The sequence below is a fragment of the Theropithecus gelada genome, chromosome 13 (assembly GCF_003255815.1).
Source record: "Theropithecus gelada isolate Dixy chromosome 13, Tgel_1.0, whole genome shotgun sequence".
Taxonomy (NCBI): Eukaryota; Metazoa; Chordata; class Mammalia; order Primates; family Cercopithecidae; genus Theropithecus; species Theropithecus gelada.
The window spans coordinates 8,390,882-8,413,709 of NC_037681.1; the positions used below are offsets into that span (position 1 = coordinate 8,390,882).

At 41.8% G+C, this 22,828-nt stretch overlaps 1 protein-coding gene and 1 long non-coding RNA gene across 2 annotated transcripts in view; one reads left to right on the forward strand and one right to left on the reverse strand.

The window, feature by feature from the left end:
- The window catches only part of LIMS1 (LIM zinc finger domain containing 1), a 148,387-nt gene extending 131,012 nt beyond the window's left edge, over positions 1–17,375 (reverse strand). Inside the window, exon 1 of the mRNA XM_025353815.1 lies at positions 17,145–17,375. Within this exon, the coding sequence (XP_025209600.1) occupies positions 17,145–17,176 (32 nt within the window). The 5' untranslated portion in view covers positions 17,177–17,375. The remainder of the gene's footprint in view (positions 1–17,144) is intronic.
- A 112-nt stretch (positions 17,376–17,487) lies between these two features.
- Positions 17,488–22,828, forward strand: part of LOC112604539 — a 40,761-nt gene continuing 35,420 nt past the window's right edge. Inside the window, exon 1 of the long non-coding RNA XR_003115245.1 lies at positions 17,488–17,882. This is a non-coding gene — a long non-coding RNA (uncharacterized LOC112604539). The remainder of the gene's footprint in view (positions 17,883–22,828) is intronic.

Here is a 22,828-nt window from a genome sequence, read left to right on the forward strand (position 1 = left end):
ATATTTCATATTTATATATTTAACTATATACAATTACATAGTTAAGTATATTCAGTGTGTATATATATATATATGTGGAGGAACCATGCCTCAGATCATTTTCAATCTGAACGTCCAGGATTTGTGAGAATTAAAGAGGTCTCTGGTGCGTGTGTGTGTGTGTCTGTGTGTGTATATATATAAAGAGAGAGTTAACTATATATTACTTATACCACATATGCTTAACTATATAATTATATTACAAATATAATATAAAATATAGTTATATATTAATATATAATACATTCGTTACATATTATAAATAAAATATATTATACACAAATATATATTACATATTTATATGTGTATATATATACTATGAGTGAACTTTGGAGTGATGAAAATATTCTCAAACAGCATTGTTGTAATGGTTGTACAACTGTATAAATACATAAAAGCCTTATATACTTGCAACAAGTGAATTTTATAGTATTTAAATTATACTTCAACAAAGCTGTGTGTGGGTTTGTTTTTGTTTCTTGAGGTAGGCTCTTGCTCTGTGCCCAGGCTGGAGTGCAGCTGGGTGCAATCATAGCTCCCTGCACCCAACTTCCTGGGCTCAAGTGATCCTTGCACCTCATCCTCCCAATTAGCTGGGACTACAAGTTTGTGCCACCATGCCCAGCTGAATTACAAAAATAATTTTTTTTTTTTTTTTGGTAGAGATGAGGTCTTGCTATTTTGCCCAGGCTGGTCTCAAACTTCTGGCCTCAAGCAATCCTCCCATCTCGGCCTCCCAAAGTGCAGGGATTACAGGCATGAGTCACTGCACCTGGCCCAAAGCTGTTTATTTTTTAAAAAGCACTTTGTATTTTTCCTAGTCATTTTATGTTTAAACATTATAAAGTTCTAATCGTACCATATTTATAATTTCACATCCTGTTTTTCTTAATAAAATGTCATGACATTAAAATATTACAAAGCTTTAATAAATATGATAAATATTGTATAATTTCACTAAACTCTAGGGTATCATCATGCATTTTAAGTGATCCTTTTATTATCTACATAGTTTCAAACTTTCTGCTAGTATAAATAATGCTGCCAAAATCTACTCACACCCAGTTTTCTCCACACATTCTTAGATCTGATTAACAAAAGTAGAAACTATGAATTACAACAAGTTATAAATCATGTTAAACTTGATGCATACCGACAAATTATTTTACTAACAGATTTTATCCATTTATCTTTCTTTTTAATAATTAGCTTTTTGCTATTCTTGCCTGTTTATTCCACTCAACGAACTTCATAATTCTGTCCATTTTACCAAAAGAATTCCACTTGGAATTCTGATTAATAGTATTGAAGCTATATATTAATATGGAAAGTTGAGGAAATTCATAAGAAAAAAATTAATGTTTCAGCTAAAAAATTTAACCCAGTAATCTGGAAGCTTCATTTATCTAAAATAAAGCCTCTTCCCATATCAAGTAACTTGTTCCTGCATTGCCTGTTAACGGAAAAAGCAAACACTGTACTTACCATCCTGGCCAACATGGTGAAACCCTATTTCTACTAAAAATACAAAACTTAGCTGGGCATGGTGGTACACGCCTGTAGTCCCAGCTACTAGGGAGGGTGAGGCAGGAGAATTGCTTGAACCCAGGAGGCAGAAGTTGCAGTGAGCCGAGATGGTGCCACCACACTCCAGCCTGAGCCTGGGAGACAGAGCAAGACTGCGTTTCAAAAAAAAAAAAAAAGAAAGAAAGAAAGAAACATTGTACTTGTACAGTATTATTGAAATAATTCATGTCTAATTTAATGTCAACTGAAAGGTTCACTAGCAACTACCTACATGTTATTTTATGGCAATATTTAAAGAAATATACTTCACTAAACCAAACAAAAAGCCATATATACCAAATAAAATGTACTGCATCATTATTTATTCATTTGACAAGTATTCACTGAATGGTTACTATATGCAATGTACTGTCCCATGAGCATGAGATTTTTAAGTATCTCAAAAAGCATAAGTAGCTTTTTGTAGAAAAATGCTATATTCTTATAAAGTAACGTCTCATCAAAATTTATTTAAAATATCCAACTGCATATTTTAGCTTTCATCTCATTTGTTCAGCTAATCTCCAGTAATGCTCTATCCTGGAAAGCATGACAGTGCAAAACAAAACTTCATTTCTAAAAAGTTCCCAAGCCTTATATCCTTGGAGTTCCCATCACCCTCCACATTCCAAAACCTATCGCCACAACTTCCTTCATAGAAAGCATTCTAAGTGAATGAGCAAATTATTAGAGATGTTGGTTTTTATCTGTTCCCACGGTCCCAAAATGACCCTTTGCCAGGGGACTGGTGGGGGGAGCAGGGAACAGACCTCTGAAATTTTGAGGAACTGCTGGAACTTGTTTTGTCTTTCATCAAACTCAGTAGAGAGTTCTGTATTAAAATTAAGCGTCACATTCTACACTTCACCAATGTCCTCTGTCATCATGAATACCACTCCCAAAGGGAAAGCACCCGAATACTGGAAAACCCAGGTCTAAAACAAAGTAGCTTTCGTACAGTATATACCACATGCTCAGGGTTAAAACATTCTATTATGAAATATAAAGAAATTGCGTTAAACAGACATCTGCAGACGTTTCATACTTTGTATAGATCTGGCAAATGCTCAAAAGACAAAAAAGTTCTCAGTTCCTGATGTGGGTTAGCCAGCATTGAAAAAAAAAAAAAATCCCAAACATTGTTAAATTGTTTCAGAAATTACCCTTACACCCACCCACCTCAAAGTTACATCATTGTAATTCTCATCCACCTTACTAACCAGGAAACCTAGTGTCCTAGATATCTATCATTTTAAAATCTTTAACCACATTTTTCATCATCCTCCTCAGTCACGTAAATACACTCAATGACCTGAAATGGGCTAAGTGCAAACACAGCTTTCCAGATTTCATGGGGCTAGTCACAAAGCTCCTACTTTCTTGAACTCATTTTTAAAAAGAGAAAACCAGTCTCTCGCCATGTTTACAAAGGTTTCATGGCTATTGCAAAAATATCACTACCCACACTCCTAAAACAAAAGGCTGCTCATTTGATGGATGAATTACTCCATCTCCAGATTCTAATTAAGACTACTATATATTCCCTAAAACATGCTTCACTATGACAAAGTCCATATTGTATTCCAAAGAAAGAACTATTCTGACAACAATCCAGTAAAACCCAAGGGAACCGATATATTCTAATGTAGGCAATGACCTTAAACTCTGGTATTTTGGGCACCATTTCCTCCACACACTCTCTCAATGAGAAAATTTGAAAGTGGAGAATGAATAATTGTTTTGTTCTGAAACTTCCCATTAGAATAACAGAAAGAGACGTTCAACACAACACTGAGGAACCAGGCTAAATTTTAATCTGTATTCCTATGCTTTAGCTTCTAGGACACCCAAAGAACAAACCTCAACTGGATAGAAGACATAAGTCAAACTGCCAACGGTCCCTTTTGGCTAATTATGCGCCTAGCACCTGTCATTTTTAACTCTTTCTTCCTCTGTGTTGTGGGCCCAGCTATGAGAACTACCCCACTCAAGAGAGTGTCCAGACTCTTGGAGCCAGCAGTTAGCAAACTGACCTGTGCTGGAGACACTAAGCATCACGTTCTAAGGGTTTGAAAGAGAAAGACACCTCAACCTCATCAATTCCATCTCTGCCCTACACTGTCCCTTGGTGATGAAGGGTACAGCAGGGTAACCCCTAAGGATGTCCTGCCTGACCATCCACCACCCAATCCACAACAGGACTTGGCCTATTTCCCAGCAACTTAAAAGTTTAACAACACTATCAGTAAGTGTGGAAGCACACCAGTCTTGTGTTGAAGTCAAAGTCTAACTGCACCTTTGTAATCCAAAGCGCAAGGTGAAAACTTTATCCAAAATTTACATGAAACAACTTCAAACCACAACTCCCCCAATGAACTCCATCAACCCTTCTTCTTACCTTGTAATGAAATCAGAACTCTTATCAGCCATTTCATTTTTTCTGTAACAGGCTAAAGTTATAACACAATTATAGCCAGGGAGACCATTACTGAAAAGCAAAACGTCACACTTCAAACACAAGCATCATTAAGGAAACTTTATTCTCCATTATAAAATATGCAGAGTATTAACACCCAAATGATTTACAGGTGCTTTACAGAAGTCTCCATAACCAACTTACTTTGCCCTTTAGAGATTAGCTTCCTTCCATTTCTCATTGAACATTTCAAACTCTGTATGACATTTAACATAAAACTATACCATTGTCTTTAAAAAAAAAAAAAAAAGATCACTCAAATTAGACAGGCTTGCTAGAGAATGATCCGCTAGGCTCTGCTGGTTTAGCTATAAATGATGCAAACATTAATGACTGAATGCTAATCAGCCAATGAACAGGGATTACTTAATATATTGAGTGGGAAGTTATCACCATTCCAGTGGACTTCCAAGTGCAGATGCCATCCTAACCAGAGGGGCTCATAATACAAGAGCAACATCCACTTAAAGAGTAGGAGGGCGGGGCAGGCACTGTGGCTCACACCTGTAATCCCAGCATTTTGGGAGGCTGAGGCAGGAGGACCCCTTCAGCCCAGGAGTTCAAGGTTTACAGTGAGCTGTGATCGATCCACTGCATGCACTCCAGCCTCAAGGACAGAATAAGACTCTGTCTCCCTTTAAAAAAAAAAAAAAAAAAAAGAAGAAGAAGGCAGCAGTCCGATAGCAAGGAAAAACAATCACTCGTCCAAGTCAGACAGTGACACTTCAACCCTAATTTAGTACTCTGTAAACCTAAAGCATCCAAAAGTGAAGGACTATCTAGATACCACGAACAATGTATTTTGGGGGCACAGATTCTATAACCACTATTATACTAAAGTGATACATGCTAAGGCGATACACATATTATTGAGTAGGAGACTGGACAGGATTACATGCTAACAACGTAAGAGTGATGTGTAATCTGTCAAATTATATCATCAGATTACCAAATAGTTTAGGAGGGCTACTCTTTTTAGAAGTACAGCAGCTAAGACCTGCAATGTCTTCAATAACAATTATAATATTTCCATCTTTCAAACCCCCTAATGCATTAATAATAATCTAGACTGAACCGTCTGCAAAGTGGGGTCCAGAGGCCAAACCAGCCTGTCCCTGTTTTTATACAGCCTGTGAGGTAAAATAGTTCTGTCATTTTCCCATTTATTATGAAAGAGGTGCATCTGAATCAGATATGGGTAAGACTCAAGGCACTATTCATCCTGAGGCAAATTCTCCTCCAGCTGTGAACCCTTAAGATCAAACAAGTTACCTATTTCCAAAAGACACAGCAGTCCTCAATAATTTCTAAGAGTAAAAACGGAGCCAAGAACGGAGACCAAGAACGGAGAACTGCTTTTTTAGATCCAACTACCAATTTACAGAATATATTAATGTAATAGAGGATGTGCCAGCGGGGTGACTCAGGCCTGTAATCCCTGCACTTTGGGAAGCTGAGGTGGGTGGATCACTTGAGGTCAAGAGTTTGAGATCAGGCCAGGCCAACATGGTGAAATCCCGTCTCTACTAAAAATACAAAAAATTAGCTAGGTGTGGTGGCGGACGCCTGTAATCCCAGCTACTTGGGAGGCTGAAGCAGGAGAACCGCTTGAACCTGGGAGGTGGAGGTTGCAATGAGCCGAGATCAAGCCACTGCACTTCAGCTTGGGTAATAAGACTGACTCACTCATTCTCTCTTTACATAGATAGATTAGATAGATAGGCAGATAGATAGATAGATAGATAGATAGATAGATAGATAGATAGATAGATAGATAGATAGATAGATAGATACATACATACATACATACATACATACATACATAGATAGGAAGGAAACCATATACCCTGAGGATACAAGTTGGTAAATCCAGATGGTAGGAAATTCTTCAAGATAACCAGCAATTTCTTCAACAACAAAATCACAAGAGAAAAGAAAAAGATGGAAGGTGTACTTATACGTTAAAAGAGACTAAAAGACTTATCAACCTATCAAATTTGTGAACCTTATTCAGATCTCAATTTAGAAAAACCACAAAATAAAATCGATGTTTGAGATAAACAGAAATTTAAACACGTACTGTGTAGTTGATGATATCAAGCAATTACTACTCATCTTTTTTAGGTGTGATGATGCTGAGGTTATGTTTAAAGTTTTTCGAAGAGTCCTTATCTTTTAAGGATACATATTAAAATCTCTATAATATGACATAGGGGAGAGAAGAGTGAAAAAAGATTGGCCTTCAAAGATTTACCATCAGTCAGTAATTACTGAAGCTGGCCGGGTGTGGTGGCTCACACCTGTAATCCTAGCACTTTGGGAGGCTAAGGTGGGTGGATCACCTGAGGCCAAGAGTTTGAGACCAGCCTGGCCAACACGGTAAAACCCCATGTCTACTAAAAATACAAAAATTAGCCAGGCGTGGTGGTAGGCACCTGTAATCCCAGCTACTTGGGAGGCTGAGGCAGGAGAATTGCTTGAACCCAAGAGGCGGAGGTTGCAATGAGCCAAGAGTGCTACTGAACTCCAGCCTGGGCAACAGAGCAAAAACTTCACCTCAAAAATTAATAAATAAAATAATAATAATAATAATTGTTGAAGCTGAGCAGAAGCACATGGAGACACATTCTCTCTGCTTTTGTGTATGTTTGAAATCCTCCACAATAAAAAATTAAAAAGCACAGACTTTATGACATTTCTCCCTCAAGAAGTATGGGATGAGGCTGAGCAACCAGCATTTTTAGCATGAACCCCATGCCATGAGAAGTCTGCAGCCCATGTTTTAGAAGTCTGCAGCCCATGTTTTGAGAGCACTGTTCTCCCTGATTCTTGAATTTTCCCTACAACATTCCAAATCAGCCAGGCGTCTGGTTGAACCCTAGAATGACCAATACATCTCTACCTGCTGAGAATCTAATAACATTTGACTGATCCTAATGTCTTCAATAAGTAACAACTAATCTATAATAACTAGTAACAAATTACCACTTCCTCCTTTAAATTTCTTATTTCTTTTTTCTTTTTTGAGAGAGAGAGGGAAAGAAAGAAGAGAGAAGATAGAGGGAAAGAAAGAAGAGAGAAAAGAGAGAGGGAGAGAAAGAGAAAGAAAGAAGGAGTCTTGCTGTGTTGCCCAGGCTAGAGTGCAGTGGCAAGACTCAACCTCCCAGGCTCAAGGGATCCTCCCACCTCAGCCTGCTGAGTATCTGGGACTATTCCCAGACCAAACTGAGGGTCGGGCTGCTATTTCTCGTGGCCCAATAGAGAGATGCAGATGAACTTGGGAGGAAAAGAGTTTTTATTTCTGCAACCAGTTACAGGGAGAAGGCCTGGAAATTATCACCAGACCCACTCAAAATTACAGTTTTCCAGAGCTTATATACCTTCTAAGCCATATGTGTACGTGTAAGTGTGCATTCATCTAAAGACATAAGTGATTCACTTCTTTTAATCTATAACTAAGGTCTGAGTGTTGGAGACCTTCTTCTGGATCCTCAGTAAATTTACTTCATGTAAATGGGTCCAGGTGCTAAGGTGATTACCCTTATCTTGTCTCCTACTAAATCACAGAGGTTTGGGTAGCTTCTTCAGACCCACAATAAAATTTGTTTAATCCTAAAAGGGTCCTGTTAAGAATTCTTTTGTTGGCCGGGTGCGGTGGCTCATGCCTGTAATCCCAGCACTTTGGGAGGCCGAGGAAGGCGGATCACGAGTTCAGAAGATTTGAGACCACGGTGAAACCCCATCTCTACTAAAAACACAAAAAATTAGCTGGGCGTGGTGGCGGGCGCCTGTAGTCCCAGCTACTCTGGAGGCTGAGGCAGGAGAATGGCGTGAACCCGGGAGGTGGAGCTTGCAGTGAGCCGAGATCTCGCCACTGCACTCCAGCCTGGGCGACAGAGCGAGACTCCGTCTCAAGAAAATAAATAAATAAAATAAAAAATAAATAATTATTTTGTTATTTTGTCATGCTTTAAGGCCCAGGAAAGGCCTAGGCAAAACTCTTGGTGGGTTTCATTTGCAGTCCAGCCTTTGATAAGGGCACTGGCTTTTTTAGCTTTTACTATTTAACTTAACCACTCACTCAGTATTGAAACAGTTGTTATGGAGGCCCGCATTAGCGAGACCTAGCCGCCACAGGACTACGGGCGCGTGCCACTATGCCTAGCTAATTTTAAAATTTTTTGTAGAGATGGGGTACCACTATGTTGCCCAGGCTCATCTTGAACTCCTGGGCTCAAGTGATCCTCTTGCTTCAGCCTCCCAAAGTGCTGAGATTACAGGTGTGAGCCACCATGCCCAGTCAAATTTCTAAAAGACTTTTCTAAACAGTCTCTTATGGGACTTGTACACACAAAGCTACAATATTAGACAATGTGTCCTTCACTCTATTACAGCTGTATACTCCATGCCCTATAGCATAGTACAGTGTATATAATGGACACAAACTGTATTGAAAGATGTCTTCCGAAATTTGTAAATATCACTTTCACATATACAAGCACAGCCAAGAGTTCAACTAAAAATAATGAAGTCTGTGTGTTGCACACAAATACAGACACACTAAATCTGGGTAAAGAACTGAATCTTACCCAATGCATTCTCCGGGAGGTCAAGGACAGAAAGCCTAACAGGTGTTGAAGCAGCCAGGGAAGCCATCTTCAAGATAGAGGAGTTTGCTGGGACTTGAGTGTAAGACTTGGGAACTCCTACCCCCTTCAAAAAGGAAAGGCTACTCCTGGCAGAATAACAAAAATCAAGTTCAGAAAGAGGGACTGTGGTATGGTTGGCAATAAGATGATGGAAGCTTAAGGGTAGTAGGGAATAAAACTGGATAGGTTGTCTGGACATGCCAAGAAAAAGCCTTGAGACTTGGAAAAACAATTAGCGAGCTGTGACCTCTTCTTGACCAGTGATGTGAAGTGAGGAGACACAGGGCTCTACAGGGCACTTCGGTTTGAACTCCAGCTGTTACTAATTGTAAGAGCTGGTGAGTTCTTAGTCTCTTGAGCTTGGTTTCCTTATCTGTAAAATAGATACAAAGATCCTATTTCATGGTGTGGCTATGATGGTAAGATTATATAAAATAGTATCTTTAAGGTATTTGTGTGGAAGTAGGTAATTAAGAAAAGGTGGTTATGACTAAGAGAGTTTCCAAAAGAGTGGCCTAGGAGGAAACTAGACTAAACAAGGATGCCTAAATATCATTTGAATTTCTCTTCAATGTTTCATGATGTTGGGTCTCTGCCAGCAGTCTGTAATATACTGTAGACTCACTAAACCAAAGAAAATGATTCTGTCTTACTCAGTTTTGTGAATTTATTCAAACAATGTCAAAGACACTAAGCAGAGCTAGCTCTGAACTTTCTGATTCACTAACAAATAAAAGGAGAAATAAAGCCTAATGTCCAGTTTGTTTTTCTTTGGATATTTAACAAATTTGATTAAGACATTCCTTTACTTCCAGAGATTACATTTTGGAGAAAAGATTAGACATATATACAAAAAAACTATAAAACAAAATAGAAATTGGTAATTACCAAAAAAGAATTCAAAATGCTTTGGGAGAACAGAAAAAGCTCTGAATCCCTAATTCCCTACTGCACAGCAGGGGCTAAATTAATGCTCCAGGAATTCGTTGTTTTATAAGGGAAGTAGCAATTTTGCTCCCCCTGCCAAGAAAACACAAAAGATTATGATTTTCCAGGCCAAGAGAAGGGCATGAACAGCACTGACGCAGGAAATCATCATTTTCAGAAAAGGCAGTGGGCTAGAGAGACACAGGCTAAGGAAATAGTGTGTGACAAGGCTATTAAGATGGGCTGGGCCAGATCACAAACAGCCTTAAATTCCAGGAGCTGGAGTTTGGACCTACTTGACAGGCAATAAGCAGCTTCTCAATATTTTGAAAACATGTGACCAAAGTAGTGCTTTAGAAAAATCTGAAACCAACACAGATGACAGATCAGTCAGGTGCACCTGCACTGTACCTTCCACAGAAAAACAAATCCTGTTGAATCTACTGCACTGAGAAGGAGAAACAGCCAGCTGTGGCAAAAGCTGCAACTGCCTACCCAATGTCCATTCTCCCTCCCTTCCTTGCTGTATTAACAAGGCAGATTTTACATGGGACAGCAATGTGCCTAGCTTTAAAAGCAAACAAAAACAAAACAACAACTACATTTACCAATGAGAAATAAACATATCTGTTTAAGTAGTTGGTAACATTTGTCACTCAGCTGATGCATCAGTAAGGAAGCCCATCAATAGGAAGGGATCTCTCTGGAGAGGAAAAAGTTGCAAGCACCAGCACATGTGGCTAGGATATCAGGTCTTCAACAACACTTCTGAAGTGTTCTTCAAAAGGAATCACTTGAAAGAGCCTGACATCCAGGACACCTGTAATAGAACAATTCTGGTCCAATATCCATAATTCATTCAGACATTTCCAAATATACCATGTTAATGGGCTCAGCTATAGGCCTTGGTCCTCAAGGTATTTACTACATACTGTAGACAAAAAGATAAAATATATACAACAAACTGTAACAATGCAATGTGAATAAAGTAACAGAGCAAACCAGTGTAATACAGCAGAGGAGATCCCACAATACAACTATAGCTTGGGCTGTATTCCTAACCCTGCTGTTAACTCACTTTTCAGCCTTGAATAAACTATTTCACCTCTCTAGGCAAATCCTGTCCTATAAAATAAAGAAGCAGTTTAAATAAAGGGCTATCACAGGAGACCCACTAAAGTGCTTAGCGCATTAGTTCAGTAGGTTCCAACTTTTCACATATAAAGCCATTTTTAAAATGTTAAATAAATTATCTTAGATCTTCACATCACTATGATTGTCTTTTTAGCACATGTTAACAGATAAAGCATGCACTATATAAATACCACCACGAATTCCACAAACCCCTTAAAAGAATCTGTACTTTATCAACATTTAAATGAAAATTAGAAACATTCACAAACATTATTTCTTCCACTTCAAACACTTCATATGTGCATGGATTTTTATTTCCAGCCAGTTGGAATAAGTTTACAGTCCACAGGGCACTGGCTCTGCATTCTCTCGAGTCTTTCCCAGCCTTAATACTGTCATCTTATGTTCATTTGAAAGATTTTCAGAACCAGGGTGAAAAGGAAATCAGTAAGAAAGGAGTGAAAAAAGAAAACGAAGGATTCAAGAGAAAATTCGAAGGTAAGAACTCAGCCAGAAGTGGCTATAGGGAGGGAAGGACAGGAAGAAACAAAAGCAACCATGTTAAATGCCATCAGCAGCAGTATAAGTCTGGGGGAAAAGAACCAGGATGATGGGAAACGATGACTCACTGAGCATCTACTATGTTCCTGGCATGGCGTTCAATGGTTTAAAAATGAAAACATACACATGATTTAAAAAAGCAAAACAGTTTGCGGCACTATTCACAATAGCAAAGACTTGGAATCAACCTAAATGTCCATCAGTGACAGACTGGATTAAGAAAATGTGGCACATATACACCATGGAATACTATGCAGCCATAAAAAAGGATGAGTTTGTGTCCTTTGTAGGGACATGGATGCAGCTGGAAACCATCATTCTCAGCAAACTGTCGCAAGAACAGAAAACCAAACACCGCATGTTCTCACTCGTAAGTGGGAACTGAACGATGAGATCACTTGGACTCGGGAAGGGGAACATCACACACCGGGGCCTACTATGGGGAGGGGGGAGAGAGCAGGGATTGCATTGGGAGTTATATCTGATGTAAATGACGAGTTGATGGGTGCAGCACACCAACATGGCACAAGTATACATATGTAACAAACCTGCACGTTATGCACATGTATCCTAGAACTTAAACTATAATAATAATAATAAAAAGAAAAAAAATCAAAACAGTACAAAAAGCTATACAACAAAAAATTTCCCTCTCATCCTGGATTCTCAGGTGCCTAGACTCCCTCTCCAGAAGCAACAATCACTAAAAATTTCTCCTGTATCCTTTCAGAAATATTTGCATTTGCCTTCATATTTAATTATCACAACCTCTGAGATAGGTGGGATTACTTTATAAATTAAGAATCTGAGGCTTAAAGATGCTGACAGGGCCAAGATTAAAGAGCCTTGAAGGGACAGAACTAGGACAAGAACATGGATCCAACCACCCATGTACATACTAACTCTACACTCAGAAAGCTACGAAAACTCTGGTAGCTGGATGCAGTGGCTCACGCCTATAATCCCAGAACTTTGGGAGGCCGAGGAGGGCGGATAGCTTGAGTCCAGGAATTGAAGACTACGCTGGGCAACATGGGGAAACCCTGTCTCTACAAAAAACACAAAATATTAGCCGGGCATAGTGGTGTGCACCTATTGTCCCAGCTACTCTGGAGGCTAAGGTGAAAGGATCACCTGACCCCAGGAGGTTGAGGCCGCAGTGAGCCATGACTGTACCACTTTACTCCAGCCACGGTGACAGAGTAAGACCCTGTCTCAAAAACAAAACAAAACAAAACAAAAAACACTGTGGCAGAGATGTTCAAAGTGTTTGCGATAATTAAAAAACAGAACCCAAATAACCACTAGTCAAAGACTGGTTGTATAAATCATATCACATGTACACTGTGAAATACTATGCAGCCATTAAAACTAAGGTTTAAAAAATAAGGCAAACCCAGATATACCACTCTAAGACAGCTTGTTGAAGTAAAAAGGCAATTGCAAGAAATGGGGAGTTGGTATTTACTGGACATACAGTCTCAGTTTGGAAAGATGAAAAAGTTCTCAGAAGGAAGGGTAGTGATGGCTGCACAGCAATGTGAATGTACGTAATGCCACAAAACTGTACACTTAAAAACAGTTAAAATAGCAAATTTTGTTTTGCATATTTTACCGTAACTTTTTTAATACTAAAAAAAGCAACGGCAGAACAGTATGACTATGATTCCACTTTTGTAGAAAGTATGTGTAAACATTTTTTGTAAATGCATGTTGTCTATTATCTTGCTTTACCTTGCCTGCTACTTAGACATCCTGAAAGCCCTGGACTCCTGGTGTGCTGACGCTGAGTCCCATGCCTCCCACCGCCAAGCACATACTGCCAGCAGTTGAACTACTACCTTCACCTTTCTTCCTACCTCTCATGGAATGCACTCTTCAGCCCTTGCTTTATCTGCAGCTGCCCCGCCCCACTGTTAAATGTCACTGCAGACTCATCGAGCTCCAAAACATGCTCCAACGTGAAAAAAGATGCAGGAAAATGACTCCCTTACTCACCCCTGCAGTAAGCTCCAGGGTGGAAATGTCTGATATGATCAAATAAAAGAGATGAGATTATATCAGAAAGAGGGAAAAGAAAACCTCTGTTGCTGAAGAATGCACAGTATATGGCAACAGGTAGTGCAGCTCCTGCTTCTCAAGTGTCTTAAAATTAAAGTTTTTGGAAGATAATGTGGCAACAGTCCAGCATATAACGTAGACGACATCCCTGTGGGTGGAAAACCACAGCTTTAAGTATAGTTACGAGAACTATAAAACTGACAGAATGGTTTGAGATGTTTTTCCTTCCATGTAAGTGCAAACCTAGGTAAGCATATGACCTATACTGAGGTGTATTTATTTAAATGATTATCCAAAGAGCAAACACAACATTGTTAAAAACAGAGGCTTTCAGAGTAAAGCTCTGCTTTCCTGTTACTGATCTGTGGTAGCTACGGAAGTTTCTCTGACCCAGTGGAGGGGCTCCAAGGTTCCCCTCTCTAGGAGGAAAGGAAAGCCTACTTGCTGTACCCACATTTAGCAAAGGAAAGAACTGCCCAGGAGACAGGTCAGGGGCTATAGCAAAGGGAAAAGGGTGGGAATGATCAAATAAAATCAAGACAGCACAATCCTGATGGACGGTTTTCTCTAAGCCTGCGAGAAACGGAACCACCAGAACTGAAATGATCTTTTCTACCACCAAACTTTCCTTAGCTTTCTTAAACATCAAGAGTTTGATTTTCTCACCATACAAACAGGGACAGCGCACTGAAAAGGTGTGAAGACACACAGGCCCATGCCATTTTCCCTCTTCACAATGGCACTGGCCATTTTCTTACCAGGGAAAATCCTGAAAGGCAGAGAGTTGCTTCTTCCATAGTGGTCGAAGTCTTAGTCATTACGTCCTACTAAAACTCCCCAAAACTACAAGGCACACACTACCACAAGCATTCAAGAACAATTTTAAGAGAAACCTTGTATTTGTTCCTTTTTAAATATCCCCAGTACCTGCATATCCCTCATCATTTAGGATTATGTCTTTAACAGTGGTTCTTAAAGTATGGCCTTGAACCCCTGAGGGTCTCCAAGACCTTTTTAAGGGGTCTGAGAGATCGAAGCTATTTTCATCAAACTAAGATATTCCTAAGAAGTCACTGTAGCATTGTGCACTGTGTTGACACACAGATAGTGCAAAAACAACAGTCGGTACAACTGCTGGCCGCTCAGCACTAAAGAGGGCCACAGTAGCGTCCCTAATCTTTACCTCTAGGTACTCACAGGAAAATAATGTCAATTTCACCTTTTTAAGTGAAATGGTACAGTCACGCTGGAAAAAAACTGTCAGTTTCTTAAAAAGCTAAACATGCAATTTCTGTACAACCTGGCAATTGCACACTCTTGGACATTTATCCCAGAAAAGGAAAACTTACGTTCACATAAAACCTAGACAGTCCGGGCACAGTGGCTCTAAAATTCCAGCACTTTGGGAGGCTGAGGTGGGTGGATTGCTGGAACCCAGGAGTTTGGGACTCCTGGACTAGCCTGGACAACATGGCGAAACGCTGTCTCTACCAAAAAAACACAAAAATCATCCAGGCATGGTGGCGTGTGACTGTAGTCCCAGCTAGGTGGGGGACTGAGGTGGGAGGACTGCTTCAGCCTGGGAGGTCGAGAGTGCAGTCAGTCATGACCATGTTACTGCACTCCACTCCAGCCTGGGTGAAGAGCAAGACACTGTCTCAAAAACAACAACAAATACTTGTCTATTTGTTCATAGTAGCTTTCTTAACAGTCCAAAACTAACAGCTTGAATGTCCTTCAACATGTGAACAGTTAAACTCCTATACATCCATACCACGGAGCACTACTCAGCAACAAAAAGGAACCAACCATGACATACACAACAAATAGTGTATGATTCCACTTACATGAGATATGAGGTACCAGCAGTAGTTAAAGTCACAGAAAGTAGGATGATGGCTGCCAGGGGCTGGCGGGAGAAGGGGAATGGAGAGTTGTTTAATAGGTACAGAGTTTCAGTTTTGGTAAGACGAAGATTTCTGGACATGTATGATGGTTATGAATGCACAATAATTTGAATGAACTTATTACCTTCCCCCCAAAAAGTAAATTATTAATGGTAAATTCAGGATGGGAAGGGGACAGGAGGGGGAGGGACACTGCACTAGAGAGGTTTGAAGGTCTTAAAAGGAAACTATTATCTCCTTTATTACACTACATATCCATTATTCTTAATATCTCACAAATACTTTAAATTTTATATCAACTTACTAGTCAATACTTGAAGGAAAAAAGTCCATGATGAAGGAGTACAAATTATTGTTATCAAATCTTGAGCTTTGACTCTTTTTTGTTACTTGTGACCAAATGGCAGGTGTGCACTTCTGTAATAGAACGATGAGCTGAATTCCTTGCTTGTTTCATGAAATACCATTTTTACTGGAAAGAACAACTGACAAACTAGGGTTATTTAAACCTGCATTGCCAGACATTCCCTTGAAATTGAACAAAGTGAGTCTGTCACTTTAAGGAGAACAACTGACGATATTTTGTTTCCAATGATAAAAAGCAAGCTTTCAACTGAAAATTAGAATTTTGGAAAACTTGTCAGCACCACACCTTGTATCTGACAGCTTTTAACATAAAGACTTTGCTAATGAAATCAATAGTGATAGTAACGAACGTTATTCGGCGCTATTAATGAAATGCGTCAGCTTGGGATCTGCCAAACTCAGTGAGCCAGTATTTTCCAAATGACAAACACATGGCGTTACAATGGGTAACAGGTCCATTCAAACTGCAAGACAGACCAAGGAATTTTAATGTAACTGTGCGCAAAGGCCATTGACAAAAGCTTCAGCTGCATTCAAACTGCAAGAGAGACCAAGGAATTTCTAACGAAACTGTGTGAAAAGTCCGCTAACAGCAGCTTCAGATAACTGCAAGACAGACCAAGAAATTTTAATATAACTGTGTGAAAAGTCCACTGATAGTAGCTTCAGATTCCACGCCCAAACCAGCCTTTGAGAAACTTCCACTTACGTAGTTTTGGGGTAGTAATAAAGAATACCCATAATTATCTGAAAAAGCTATTAAGACAGTACTCCCTTTTTCAACTACACATCTGTGTAAGATCAGATTTTCTTCATATGAAAACATACCGCAACAGACTGAACGCAAAGCAGATGGGAGAACGCAGTTGTCTCTACTAAGTCAGACAACTCAAGAGATTCGCAAACTGTAAAGGACGCCACTAGTCCCACGAACTCTTTTGTTTTAGCAAAACCCTATGTTGCATAAAAATGCGGTATGTACGTTAACATACCACGGATTTATTCAATTAGTTAATTGTAACTTCACTGTCTCGGTTTTGCTTTCTAGTATAGTCTATGGAGACAGCCATCCTTCCAGGTCCTCTAGTCCCAAGAGGGGTCCCGAGACCAAGACGTCTGCGATCTGCTGATCCCTACTGCTAGAAGATAAATGATTAGCTAGGCAAATACTGATTTGTCTTAAGGAACTCTGGGGGCAGCGAGGCGGCGTCAGCGCCCGTACCACCGCGGACACCCGGGAGTGAACAGCAGGGGTCTCCTCCGCGGGCCCGCACGCAGCCACGCCGCCGCCCGAGCGCTGGGGGTCCGGTCTCCGGGCTCCGGGCTCCGCGCCGCCCGGGTGAGGCCGCAGGGAGGCCGCGGGGAAAGCCCGGCCGCCCGCCCGCGCCAGGCCCGGCCCGAAGGCCAGCCGGGAGCGGCGGGGCGGACGTGGCGGGCGCCGCGCGGCGCGGCCCGTACCTGTGGGTCATTCCGGCCGCCACGCCCAGCATCTCTCCGCTTTCCACCGCCGCAGTCTCTCAGCCCCTCGCCTCACGGCGCCGCTCCAGCCGCGTCCTAGTCCGTCGTCGCCGCGGCCGGGTACTGGCGGGCCCGGAGCAGGAAGGGGAGGAGGGCCGGGGTGGGCCGCGCGGGGGCGAGCGAGGCGGGGGCAGGAGAGGCGGGCCGCGCGGGAAGGCGGGGAGGGGCGGGGACTGGCGGGGCGGGCGGGGACTGGAGAGGTAGGCGCGGGGGGCGGGGAGGGGCGTGGCAGGGCGGGGCGCGGGTCAGACCCCGCCCCAACCCGTGGCTCGGGCCCGCCCCCATCTCAGCACCCCAGGCGAGCTAGTCTGGGAGGCTGGCGCAAAGGCAGCTGGTGGCGGGGTTAGGGGCTACTTTGGGATCCCACGACGTGCGGCGGCTACTCTGAGGCCGACTTCCCTACAACAAGGATGGCAGTGACGGGCGCAGAGAGCGGGCCCGGCTCTCCTTGCGTCGAGGCTCCTCTGATTCCATTCGCGTAGCTGCGCGGCCCTGGCAGCGGCCTCGGTCCCGGGGGTGGGCGCTCCACAGGGTTCCGCCCCGTCCTGGCCACTACGCCTGAGGGGACTCTATGCTAAAGTTCTGTCGGGCAGGCGGGGCGTCCGGGAGAATCTGGTCTGGATCGGCCACCGCTGGGTCCCTGAGCTCCGCACGGAGCCTGCAGGCTTTGTTTAACTTGTGAGTTAAGAAGTTAACCTTTCTTGGAGAGATTTCCAGTCTTGCCTCTGAATCCTGTTCTTCCTTGCTAGCTCTCATTGTCTTCACCCATTCCATCTATCAAAATCTGAAATTTCGGGGCCGGTGCAGTGACTCACGCCTGTAATCCCAGCACTTTGGGAGGCCAAGGCAGGCGGATCATCTGGGGTCAGGAGTTCGAGACCAGCCTGACCAGCATGGAGAAACCCCGTCTCTACTAAAAATACAAAATTAGCAGGGCATGGTGTTGGCGCATGCCTGTAATCCCAGCTACTCGGGAGGCTGAGGCAGGAGAATCGCTTGAACTTGGAAGGCGGAGGTTGCGGTGAGCTGGGAGATCGTGCCACTGCACTCCAGCCTAGGCAACAGGAGCGAAACTCCGTCAAAAACAAACAAACAAACAAAAAACCCCTGCAATCTCCAAAGGATCTAATAGATAAGACAGGTTATTCATCCTGAGCATAAATGATGTCTCTCAGGATACCTGATTCAGTAACTATACTTACTCTCTGGTAATAGAATGGAAACTTTGGTCTCCTGCCAGTCGAGGCATGTGGGAGAAAAACACTGGATCTATTTGATGTCCTGACATCAAAGTAAATTCCAAACAAAGCAAATAGTTAAATATTCAAAAAAAATAAAAAATAAAAAAATAAAGAGAGGGAGAGAGAGGATATAAAAATACCAGAAGAAAACAAGGGAAAAAAAACTACGGTTGGAGTGGTGAGAGGCTTTTCAAAGAGCATATAAACCATAAAATTAAAAATTGATAAACGTAGGCTGGGCGCGGTGACTCCCGCCTGTAATCCAAGCACTTTGAGAGGCTGAGGCGGGTGGATCACTTGTGGTCAGGAGTTTGAGACCAGCCTGACCAACATGGTGAAACCCCGTCTCTACCAAAAATACAAAACTTTCGCCGGGTGTGGTGGAGGGTGCCTGTAATCCCAGCTACTTGGGAGACTGAGGCAGGAGAATTACTTGAACCCAGGAGACAGAGGTTGCAGTGAGCCGAGATCGTGCCATTGCACTCCAGCCTGGGCGACAGAGCGAGATTCTGTCTCTAAATAAATAAATAAAAATTGATAAACATTTAAATTGATAAATATAATGTAGAAATCTAAATTTGCTGCATAGCATATAAATATAACAAACCCCAAGAAAAATATCTGTAAAATGTATGACAAAAATTATATTTTATCTAATTTTTAAAAAAAGAAGTACAAAAATGTTCAACTCATTGAAAAACAGGTTTCTACAGAAAATACAAACGATTTTTTGAAGTACAAGAATCTAACACCATAAAACAAAAATAAAATATGATTTTTCACAAATGCAAAGATGAAAAGTTTGACTATATACTGTTTTGATGAGGATATAGGGAAACCCTTTTTTTCCGCCCTAGAGGAGGTCTCCCTATGTTACCCACACTGGTCTTGAACTCTTGGACTTAAACTATCCTTTTGAATAGCAGGGCTTATGAGTGCATGCCAGCATGCCTGGCTAATTTATTGTTGATAGGAGTATAAATCCATACAGGCTTTGTAAAGAACAAGTGGGCAATAGCTGTCAATGTAAAATTCAGCTCTACTTTGACCCAGGAAATTCACCTTTTGGAATTTATCTTACAAATGTATTCTTATATGTACACCAAAAGAATGTACAAATTTGACTGGGCACGGTGGCTCACACCTGTAACTCCAGCACTTTTGGAGGTTGAAGTCGGAGGATTCCTTGAGGTTAGAAGTTCAAGACCAGCCTGGGAAGAAAAGGGAGACCCCCCATCTCTACAAAAAATTTTTTAAAAAATTAGCTGGGCATGGTGGTGGGCACCTGTAGTTCCAGCCAGCCATAATTGCACCACTGCACTGCAGCCTCGGTGACAGAGTGAGACCCTGATTCAAAGAAAAAAAAAAAAAGAACAAATTTTAAAGATCCCTTGGCAACTCTCTGTACACTAAATGATATCACTGAAATTTAAAATAAAATGTAGGGGTGGGGAATGTGGGTTGATAACTTGAAACTACCTCATAAATACATGATATTCTTTTTTTTTTTTTTTTGAGACGGAGTCTCGCTCTGTCGCCCGGGCTGGAGTGCAGTGGCCAGATCTCAGCTCACTGCAAGCTCCGCCTCCCGGGTTTACACCGTTCTCCCGCCTCAGCCTCCCGAGTAGCTGGGACTACAGGCGCCCGCCACCTCGCTCGGCTAGTTTTTTGTATTTTTTAGTTGAGACGGGGTTTCACTGTGTTAGCCAGGATGGTCTCGATCTCCTGACCTTGTGATCCGCCCGTCTCGGCCTCCCAAAGTGCTGGGATTACAGGCTTGAACCACCGCGCCTGGCAATACATGATATTCTTTATATTAGCTTGTCTACTTTAGTGTATATGTGAAAATTTCTATAATAAAAAAGTTTTTTAAAATTGAAAACGGCCAGGCTCAGTGGCTCAGGCCTGTAATCCCAGCAATTTGGGAGGCCAAGGCAGGCGGATCACGAGGTCAGGAGATTGAGACCATCTTGGCTAACACGGTGAAACCCCGTCTCTACCAAAAATACAAAAAAAAAAAAAAAAAAAAAAAATTAGCTGGGCGAGGTGGCGGGCACCTGTAGTCCCAGCTACTCCGGAGGCCGAGGCAGGAGAATGGCCTGAACCCCGGGAGGCTGAGCTTGCAGTGAGCCAAGATCGCGCCACTGCACTCCAGCCTGGGTCGACAGAGCGAGACTCGGTCTAAAAAAAAAAAAAAAAAAAAAGAAAAGAAATTGAAAACAGAAGAACGTACAAGGAGAGTCATCGCAGTTTTGTTTTTAAGAGCTGAGAAAGTTTATTTATCCAGGACATTGTTTAAGTAAATTATGGTTTCTACCAGTAATACTCTGCAGCTGTTAAATAAGAATAGCCAGTAAGTATATGAAAAAATGCTCAACATCACTAATCATTAGGGAAATGCAAATCAAAACCATGGTGAGATATACCTCCTACCCTTTCAGATGGCTACTATCAAAAAAACAGAAAATAATGTTGGCAAGGATGTGAAGAAATTGGAACCCTTGTGCACTGTTGGAGGGAGTGTAAAATGGTGCAGCTCCGGTGGAAAACAATAAGGCAGTTCTTTAAAAAATTCAAGATACAGTTGCCTTATGATCTAGCAATTCCACTTCTGGATATATATCCCAAAGAAGTGAAAGCAAGGTCTGGAAGAGATATTTGCACATGCATATTCATAGTAGCATTATTCACAATAGCTGAAAGGTGGAAATCACCCAAATGTCCAGAAATGGATAAATGGATAAGTAAAATGTGGTACATTCATACAATGGAATATTTATTTACCCTTATAAAGGAAGGAAATGTTGGCTGGGCGTGGTGGCTCATGCCTGTAATCCCAGCACTTTGGGAGCCCAAGGCAGGCAGATCACCTGAGGTCAGGAGTTCGAGACCAGCCTGGCCAACATGGTGAAACCCCATCTCTACTGAAAATACAAAAATTAGCTGGGCGTCGTGGCGGGCACCTGTAATCCTAGCTATTTGGGAGACTGAGGCAGGAGAATCACTTGAACCCAGCAGGTGGAGGTTTCAGGGAGCTGAGATTGTGCCATTGCACTCCAGTCTGGGCAACAAGAGCAAGACTCCATCTCAAAAAAAAAAAAAAAAAGGAAGGAAATTCTAACTCACGCTGCAAAATGGATGAACCTTGAGAACATTACACTAAGTGAAAGAAGCAAATCATAAAAAGGACAAATACTGTATGATCCCACCTACGTGAGGTACCTAGAGTAATGAAATTCTGAGACAGAAAGTAGAATGCGTGTTGTCAAGGGTATGGATTGGGGAATGGAGAGTTATTGTTTAATGGGGACAGAGTTTCAGTTTTGCAAGAGAAAAAATTCTGGAGATGGATGGTGGTGATGGTTGCACAGCAATGTGAATGCACTTCACGCTACAGCACTGTGCATTTAAAAACAGTTAAGACAAATATATCTTAATTAAAAAAATAAAAGGAAGTTGACTGGCTGTATGGGTGTAAAGATGGTGGCATGATCTAGGAATAAGTAGCCAAAGGAATGGGCATAAAGTTGAAACAAGCAAGGAAGAGCCAGGTCATTAGGGTCCTGAATGTTAGGGGAATGCTAGATTTTTCTATGAAAAAAAATGTAGGCCGGGTGCGGTGGCTCACGCCCGTAATTCCAGTACTCTGGGAGGCCGAGGCAGGCGGATCACGAGGTCAGGAGATCGAGACCATCCTGACTAACATGGTGAAACCCCGTCTCTATTAAAAAAAAAAAAAAAAAGATTAGTCCGGCGTGGTGGCGGGCGTCGGTGGTCCCAGCTACTCCAGTGGCTGAGGCAGGAGAATGGCGTGAAGCTGGGAGGCGGAGCTTGCAGTGAGCCGAGATCCCGCCGCTGCACTCCAGCCTGGGCGACAGAGCAAGACTCCGTCTCGACAACAAAAAAAAAAAGGAAAAGAAAGAAAGAAAAATAAAAAGAAAAAAATGTATAGATAAGAATGTGTAGTGTAGATATGGATGTTTTTAAATAAAAACTTAACGAAGGGCATTATTTATGAAAGTGTTCATGTGTATGTGCTTTGAGAGAAGGAACTCAGGTGCCAAGGAGAGAAGTTAGGAGTCGGTTTTAATAATTCAGCAAGTGATGTTTATAGAAATGGAGGAAGGGTGTAGAAAACACTTTTTGGGTTGTTATCCAACTCTCCCTGTCTGTGGGACCTGCCCCATATTTGTACAATGGACCCCACTCTTCTGGCTGGAGGTCATTAGACCAGAGAAGGGCACCAAAGTCTGCAGGGCCAGAACCCCTACATAGGGATTTAGAATTGAAGCTAAGAGGTTTCAGTCTCACTCGGGGCTGGGTTCTTCAGTGGAGGTGCAAACACTTGGGAGCTTTGGAGAGAAGCCCTTTCCTACTGTGTGA